Raw genomic sequence first — 8,766 nt, 5'->3', positions numbered from 1 at the left:
GATTACATTAGGAATAGTAATCTTTATTACTGGGAATAGATGACGTTGTAATGGAATAACTATTACTATTCATTAGTTTGATTGTTACATATGGAAAGCTTGTAAAAGATAATGTATAAGGAAATTTTATATTTTTGGAAATATATTAATTTTAAAACCTATTATATATACTAAGGAATAGCTATTACATCCATTTTAAAGAGGAATAACTATTCTTCAATTTAAAGAATAGTCATTCCAATGTAATAACTAATTCATATAATAAAGATACAACCAAATGACCGAATTATTATTACACATGAATAACTATTCCATTACATGAGCTATTACAGCATACCAAACGTACTCTAAGTAAAAACGTGTGAACGCTATTGAAGGTAAAGTTCAAGACCAAGACACAAAACGCAATTTATTAATGATTTATTGCCATACACAAACTTACATGCGTACCATAAACCATTTCTATTTTACTTACCTTTGGCATCAAACAAAAACAAATCCAAAGATTTTAAAGAGATACTGAAATGCTAGGATTTAGGGAAGCAAATGTAAGAAATTCTGGATCATTCTCCAATATGACCATTTCTTTCTCATCTATGGTCACCCATGCCTCAATCCCAATACCCTGTGGGGTTTCACTGAAAATTATTAAATTTCTAAACTTAGGCCAACTTTCCCCATGATACCAATCCAAAATGGCTTCCCCCAACCAAAATCAATATCGTTAAAAAACCTAAGCCAGCATGTAAACGCACAAACATCTGGTTTTACTTCTGCAAAAAACATATCTTGTAAGTGGCCAAAGTAATTAGAGAAAGTCGAAAACCCTTCATCCCCTTGCAAACTTTCCGCACAAACAGTATCAAACCCTGCGATGGATTCATTTACAAGGTCCACCAACTCTCTCTCTTCCATAGCCAAATCAGCTCCTGCCGGTGCCCACCAAAATATATTTCCAATAGAAGCATCTGACAAGTGTGGCTTCATTCGTGTCCTCAAGTTCACTGCTTGAACCATTATGGATGTCTTTTCCGAACCTGGTGATTTGGCTTTAGAAGCTGCCATGCAATGTTTCCAAATGAAACATGTCAGTGCCTCAATGCGTGTTGGATTAGGAACAAGATCGCTTTTCGCTTTGGCCCTTAAAGTGGTTATTGCTTTGTCATGGAACACAAACCTTCTCGTAACATAATCACCTTCTTTGAACCACAAGTTATCCATTGTAGCTATATACTTTGGTGGAAGTGAATCTCTAGGTGGAAACATGGTTGATCCCTCTGAGAAATTCAGACTTCTGACTTTTTCCGGAGACCCAATAAAGGTGGCAGCCCAAGAATGTAGGAAAGCACTCATTGTTGCTGCATCTCCAATCTTATGTGAGCAGCACAATCCGATTGCTATTCCACCACAAACAAAGACGTTCAGTTGAACAGCTATTTGACTTGTAGTAATATCTGATTCCTGGCTGTTAAATATTAGCATTGATACACCATGTTGAATATGCTAGTATAGATGCGGAAGTAAAAGTATAAAGTATAAAACACAGTAACACACGAGAGTTACGTGGTTCAGCCTAACGGCCTACATCCACGGAGGAAACCCTAAAGGGTTACATCAATAATATATTAGAATGTAGTACAAATCCTGTGTTACAATGAATCATAACATGTGTATATATAGTAGACTAAACCCTAGACTAATAGACTTCTAGTACAAGTAGGAGACTTGGCTTGCACACAAAGTAGAATTAGGCTTGGGCCTATACTAATGGGCTAATATATCTTTAACACTGGAAAAAGGCACGGTATGGAAGAAACAAACTCAGTAAGTCAGTTTCTTGGTGCTTAAGGAACTCAGACATCGAATAATTAACATGAGCTTCCAGAAAGGGAGCACCCATGTTGAAATCGTGAATAAAAAGGTTGTCTTTTATGCTCCCAGAAAGTGGGTAAAATATATTGAGGGTGTCTGAAAGGGAATTTTTAAGCTGTGCAATAATTTGGGACACGTCAAGATTGAGATCAGTCATGGGATAAAATAAGACCATGGGAACGTAAGTTGCCGGAGTGACTTGATCAAGGAGGGTGAGTTTGTAGGGTTTCAGATGATTCAATATTGGTGTAGATGGTTTGATTGTTTCTTTTGAAATGATAGTGACCTCAACTTTCACCATTTTGCCACACGAAATTACTTTGCCTTAGTAGTCTCTCTCTTTTTCCTTTTTTTTCTTTTTTTCTTTTTTCGCTAAAGACTTTGCCTCTGTAGTCACTGGTCCTAGGTGTGTTTGGCAAATGTTTTCTTTTATAAGCAAGACTAGTGGCTGGCGTGATGATGGGATCCAAATATATTTCGGGTACAATAGGCAACACCAACTCTCCCTGAAGTGTCAAAAATTAAAAGAGCAAGCACTGAGAAGAAATGTGCGCTATTCAGGAAGGGCTTGTTCAAGGAACTTTCTTAAGTGACGCTACTTGTTAAAGACGATCAGACGATAGTTCAAGCAATCAATAAAAGATTGAGGATGATAATGGTTATTGCTATTAGGCTTTTGTTAACTAATGCCTAAGGCAGTTAAGGTGCATTAAAGTCTTTATTAAATAATATTTTTATATATATTTCAACACAATGATAATTGTTATTCTATCAATCATGCGTCAAGCACATCAAGTCAAAGCACCAATTGATTTTTAATGTAAACATTAATATAACTCTAAATTTTTTGTTCGATAATAAGAAGAGATTTTCTTAGTTAATCTAACTAAAACCCACCTAGTTTCAGTATTGAAATCAACATAAATTTGGCATTTGGAGTACCATCATCAAGCTAAAATATCAATTGATTTTTAATATAAACATTGATCTAACTCTAAATTTTTTATTCGATAATAAGAGATTTTCTCAATTAATCTAACTAAAACCCACTTACTTTCAGTATTGAAATCAACATAAATTTGGCATTGACAGTGCCAAATTCATCGTGATTTCAGCACTTCCAATGCCCTCTCCCGTCTCATTTCTTCATTATTTAGCCAAAGTTAACATCATTTAGCCAATTAACTCATGCACCAATGCACCGTGCCTGAGGATGTAGGAGCGCAAATCGGACATAAGTGGGATTATACATACCCCATTTTATATCAATAGATAAACTCAGGTAGGCATGTATTTGGAGGATTAATTTTGATGTTACCTTATTATTTTATTGGTTTATGTACAGCATGCCTGAGGATGTACGTGCACAAGTCTTGCTTTTTTTAAAAGACAGACTCTACTTTTTTTCAACTATCAATAAATAAACTTTTTAGCAAAAAGCTAAACACGCTATAATGATGATTTTATTTTTTGGCAAAAAGCTAAACACACTATAATGATGAATTATAGAAGGAAAATGGATCATCTCATGAGAACCTTAAACGTGTACACAACTCAAAAGTGCCATTGAAAACTGACATTTCTTTACTCTTTTAGCCATATGTTATAACTCAAAATAGCATCCATATATTATGAATTATATGGTTTGATCTAATTGTTATGCAAGTACCGTACAGGCAAATTCCTAAGACCATATACTTCCGTAATACAACATCTTTATATTTATTACTAGCCTTTCAATAAGGAAAGGAACTATTTGGCAGAATGCTTGTTTAGGAGGCTTGAGTCACCACTGCAGAGACCATTCTGGTCATTCCACACATTCCATACCCCTGACAAAGGCGGTAATAGCCCTTTTCACCCCATCTCGTGCCCCATGAATTCTTGATGATCCAATAGGGCTTGTAGCCAAATCTCAAAATGGAATACCCCTTTTCACCATATCCCACGAGCAATACTCCATGGTTAATCCATTTCTTGCCACAAATAAGAGGGCATGAGACACCACCAATGTAAGTTTGCATGAACACCGCATTTAACCCAACTGAATTTCGAAGATCAACATTTGATATTAGTGTCACTAATTACGAGGTAGCAACAATGGAAGAGTAATTAAATTTAATTTGTGAATTTAATGTTAATTAAGTTTAATTTCTGAATTTTATGTTGCACATACTCAAATAATTTCAAAAAGTAGAGCATAAAATGAGCACATATTGATATTCTTTTATTTAAAAGATTACCTGCAAGAGGACCATAGTTGACTAAATACGATGCAATTTGGTTCTCATCATTAGGGATATTGGTAAAATTGACAACTCTTACGGCTACATTTTCCAGCTTAAACATGCATTGACCTCGCTTCCCAGTGTAAGGGTATGAACTCTCCTCCTCTAACCCTCCTGCCTCGAGCAAATATTTGTACGCATTTGTCATAAGGCCTCCTCCGCATCCATTGTCACATGCAGTTTTGTCCTTTATGTCGCACTGCAAAAAGTTAAGGAGAGAGAAAGAGTCAATAAAATACAATGCAATTTATTTCATATACTTTAATTGCATTAAAATACAAATATATATATATATATATATATATATTAACAATACTCTTAATAATGGCAAGCCAACACCTTCTTTTTTTTTTTTTTTTTTTTTTTTTTTTTTTGGGTTTTATAGAGTTAGGAATTTTTGTTTGGAATGTTAAATTATCACTTTTGGGACATCAATTTGGACAAAAGTCAAGTGACATACATACACATATAAACATAAATGTATTTACATACCCGTGTGTAAAATAAAATAAAATAAATTTTATTTTTAATTTATTAGAGTAATCATTATGGAGTAGTCGACACTTTAGGTTTAAATTCTACTTTGTGTGTATATATATATAATTTTTTTTTTTTTTTGAAGTTGCAATAATAAAAAATATAAGAAGGGGACTGATGAGAGAAAATAAGGAAGAATATAATATTGTTTGAGAGACCCATAGCACATACCTCTCACTTGATCACGTTAAACTATTTCAAGCTATATTTATTATTTATAAATAATATAAAAATATTTTCATAAAGTATATATTGTCATTGTATTTAAAGGTAATTTATTTAGTAATGATTAAATAGAATCATTAAACTTTTGTGGTTCCAATTTTGTGGTGGTTGTTGCTATTTCATATCTAGATGTTATAATGATTCTACTTACTTTCAAGTAGAGTTATTCCCATAACTAAAAATTTAACTTATTTGAAATCATTAAGGATATCATAAAAATTCAATGTAGACATTGGGGATGTTGAGCTTCTTAAGTTAATACAATATCCTATGTAAGAGTTTGACTTAGTTGAAATCATTATATATTATGGGTATTATAATAATTCAAGTTAGACCTTAACGAGATTGTGCCGTTTTAGATAAGATAATAGCTATCTAAATCCTATCCAAAAAAAATATATATATATATATCTAAAATTCCTTTGGGGAAAAAAAATTATATATATATATTCAACTTATCTGAGTCATTAAGGGAATAAATGCAATGCTTGCAAATTTTTTTTTTTTTTAAGGATGGTTAAAGAAAACACCAGAAGGCTTATAACTAGAGAATGAATCAAAACCAGGGTAGAACTTAGAAGTTAGAATTATGTAGCCAACCGTGTTATCACAATCAACAAGCTGTTGTTCACTAAGATTGACAAGTTTCCCAGTTGCAATAAAATTGGCTCCTTCGACAGCTCCTGTAGTGCTAAAAGCCCAACATGATCCACATTGACCCTGCATCAACAAAAATAGTGTGCCATAAACATATGGTCAAAAAATGTTGTGTCCCAACTCCCAAGCCATTCTCACACTAATGAGTGGAGAATTTGAAACCGGGCTGCTCTGAGCTTGTATAAGTGATTTTTGTAATGGACTCTTTATTCAAAAAAATTAAGCCCAGCCCAATCAACAACGCAAAGCTTGATTTTTTTTTTTTTTTTTAATCTTTTTCCCAAAATGTTTAACAAAGGCAAGGCATAAATTTCTGGCCAGAGATGGCTTAAAATAATAATAATGACATTAAATTGAGTTAAGCTAAAAATGCTAAGTAGCTTTGTGATCATCATATTGGTGCCATTTATTAAAAACAAAAGAAAACAAAAAAATAGTTCAACCTCCAAATGAGGGTGTTCACTATTTGGATAGAAAAGTACCGTTCCACGATTGTTCCCCTTTATGCCACATTGTATTATATTTCTTTAGTGTTTATAACTTTTTTTCTCTATTTCAACTATGCTATTTCTTGCTTGGTCTCTATTGTAAACATGTGTCAATTGAGTTAAAAGCAAACATGGCAAAATTAGACCCAAATTGTAACTTGAATTTTTTACCTTAGAGTAAAAATAGATACAAATTAATGGGTTGACACATGACAGAACCCAACTGTTTTTTAAAATTGTTTTTGTTATAAAAAAAATAAACTAAATTAAGACTTGGCTGGTTTATAAAAAAATCAAACTCAAAATCAATTAATTGACAATTATAATGATAGTGCGGCATTAGTGCCACACCGTTATCATTTTTATTTTAAAATTATATTTTAATAATATTTTTGGATAATTCCATTTCAGTGTAGCAAAAGTATAAAAATGAAATCGGCATGAATTATGTATGCTTAGACCTATTTTTTAACCATCTATGGCTTCTCAAAATAAAAGATGATATTTCTTTGAGTGTATTATCTAAGAATGACGTAATATTCATAAAAGATATCATATATAAATAATTAAGCAAAAACAAACTTTAATGTATATTCCCAAATTAAAATAAGTGTCAAACATTGCACATCAATCTAAAATAAAACTCTTAATAATGATATCATAAGAGAGATCATGTACAAATAAGTAAACAACTAATCAAACCTTAATGTACATTCTCTGAAAAAGGGTGTCATCAACCATTGCATATAAACTTAAATCCAACTATTAGATTTTTTTTAAAGATATTAGATTATAAAATAAGTTTTCAATATTATAAATTTCTTTTTTGTTTTTATTTTTTTGACAAATCAGCTATTCAACAAGGTATTTGAATTTTGTTAAGAGCATTAATATTAATGGTGCCAAATTGCTAAATTTGACAGCCAAATATAACAAAAGTGAGCTGCATCAGTGGAGGTAAATCTAAATTTTCTGGCTGTTGAGCTACAATTGTGCACATCCATCTTTGGCAGTGTACTATAGCTTAGATGTTAAAATAAAAATAAAAAAACTATATTTTATTTGTCCTCTACTGTAGCACAAATTATTATATATTTTATTTGTGATTGTGATTATTGTTTATTGTAATGGATATATTATTTTATTGTGCTGTTTATATTATTTTAATATGTTGAATACTAAAATAAAATAATGTCAAGTGTTTTGTAGAGTGAGATAGTAAAATAAATAAAGTAATTTTTTGTAGTGCCAAAAGCTAAAATTTTTAATACCGTAGATATTGTGTGGAAGTGATAGTTGCTAATTTATACGTACAATTATAAATGTTCAAAGAAAAGTTGTGAGTTCATATAATCAGTCATGGAAAGAAAAAAAAAATGTGTTCACTAGCAACTCACAAGAAGTTATGAAAATTGGGTGTGTAATTAATATTATTCTTAAATATATATAAAAGTAGTAAGAACTAAGAAGTGTTAAGGGTAGCGAATTGACCTGCATCTTAACCTCAGTAACAGCTCCTTTCTCTCTCCAATCAAAGCTCTCAGGCAACCCACCAACCTCCAGCAACGGACCAGTTTCCTTAACCACATCCATATCAGTATTCCCACCTCTCACACCTGTGTACAACTCCTCAAACTCCTCCTCCGACAGATCAGAGAAAGGAGTGACTCCGTGGACCGCCATGGGGTCCAGCACTTGGTGCTTGGCCGCCCTTATCATGTTCTTCGCGAATATCCCAAGTCGGTGCAGGTACTCCTCTCTCGTATCATACTTCTTCTCGTACTTTTCCATGAAAACCTTGAAGTGTTTCTCAGCACCCACCACATCATTGTCCAAGAATTTCCTGTCCCCACTGGTCACTTGGAATATGTTTGATGTGTCTTCATGAACAGCTGCAGAGAGTGTTGTGAGTGCGCAGGTTAAGAATGCAACACCCACCGTGCATGTTAGAGTTGGTCCTTGTCCTATCATCTTCTTCTTCTTCTTCTTCTTCGACTGGTGCTTAGCCTGTTTTTGCTCTTTGTTACTAAGAGTTTTTAGTGTCTCTGCCAAGAGCAAGAGGAGAATATGAAGGTGCTCTGATTATGTTATATTGTCTGTTTTGCCATCAATGTGGTGGGGTTCTACAATTCTATTATGGGGAAGTGTGAAGGGTATCATTGTAAATTGTCATGAGCATGAGATAGCGGTTGCATGCAGACTTTATGTTAAGCTATTCAACACGTGGAACTATTGTGTATATAGCGTGGCATCAACCTCTACACGTGTACACTTTCTTTCTGGTGTATATCCTTAAGTGTTCCTTGGAACGTAATCATAAACAAAACTAGGCCCGTTGTCAAATGTTGGATCCTTACACTTGGGCCGTGGACTATATATATCATGCCAGTATATTTTGGTATGTTACAAATTTTTACAAAGTTTATGGGCTCATCAAACCACTCACAAACTCAACACAAGTATTACAATTTTTTGGGGCCTTATTTTGATGAGTTACTTATTAGACTTGAATTCTTTGAAATAATAGAGCAAGGTATTTATGTCGATGGGTCATCTATTGGACACTACCATTGTTTTTTCTCGTAGACAAAAAAATAATGTAATGAGTGAGTGCAATAGAAAAATGAAGAGAAAAAGATCATTCTTTGATGAAACTAATTAGGCTTCAAAGTTCAAAGCACAAATAGAGGTGAAAAAAA

The 8,766-nt window shown here is 33.0% G+C and overlaps 1 protein-coding gene and 1 pseudogene across 2 annotated transcripts; both read right to left on the bottom strand.

Annotated features, from left to right (window-relative positions):
* Window positions 1-383: 383 nt before the first annotated feature.
* Window positions 384-2,767, bottom strand: LOC115955779 (annotated as a pseudogene). Its single transcript, XR_004084194.1, has 2 exons — window positions 1,795-2,767; window positions 384-1,466 (listed from the first exon to the last, which is right to left on the bottom strand). The product of XR_004084194.1 is annotated as a stemmadenine O-acetyltransferase-like (transcript).
* On the bottom strand, window positions 1,381-8,175 carry LOC115955780 (probable cysteine protease RD19D). The gene is made up of 6 exons (XM_031074113.1): window positions 7,559-8,175; window positions 5,523-5,642; window positions 4,116-4,359; window positions 3,191-3,916; window positions 2,927-3,079; window positions 1,381-1,465 (listed from the first exon to the last, which is right to left on the bottom strand). Exons 1-4 carry the CDS (start codon window positions 8,036-8,038, stop codon window positions 3,645-3,647), a joined length of 1,116 nt encoding a protein of 371 aa, XP_030929973.1. The 5' UTR covers window positions 8,039-8,175; the 3' UTR covers window positions 1,381-1,465; window positions 2,927-3,079; window positions 3,191-3,644.
* Window positions 8,176-8,766: the final 591 nt, after the last annotated feature.

This window comes from Quercus lobata, chromosome 8 (genome assembly GCF_001633185.2).
Source record: "Quercus lobata isolate SW786 chromosome 8, ValleyOak3.0 Primary Assembly, whole genome shotgun sequence".
Taxonomy (NCBI): Eukaryota; Viridiplantae; Streptophyta; class Magnoliopsida; order Fagales; family Fagaceae; genus Quercus; species Quercus lobata.
Note: the sequence above shows the minus strand (reverse complement) of the source record. Positions and strands in the feature narration are given on the sequence as shown.

Excerpts from the sequence above, each read along its gene's own strand:
- LOC115955780 (XM_031074113.1), bottom strand. The coding sequence starts at position 8,038 with ATGATAGGACAAGGACCAACTCTAACATGCACGGTGGGTGTTGCATTC. Across the intron at positions 5,643-7,558 it reads TTACTGAGGTTAAGATGCAG|GGTCAATGTGGATCATGTTG; the intron begins GTCAATTCGCTA and ends TTGTTGATGCAG. Across the intron at positions 3,917-4,115 it reads CAACTATGGTCCTCTTGCAG|TTGGGTTAAATGCGGTGTTC; the intron begins GTAATCTTTTAA and ends TTCGAAATTCAG.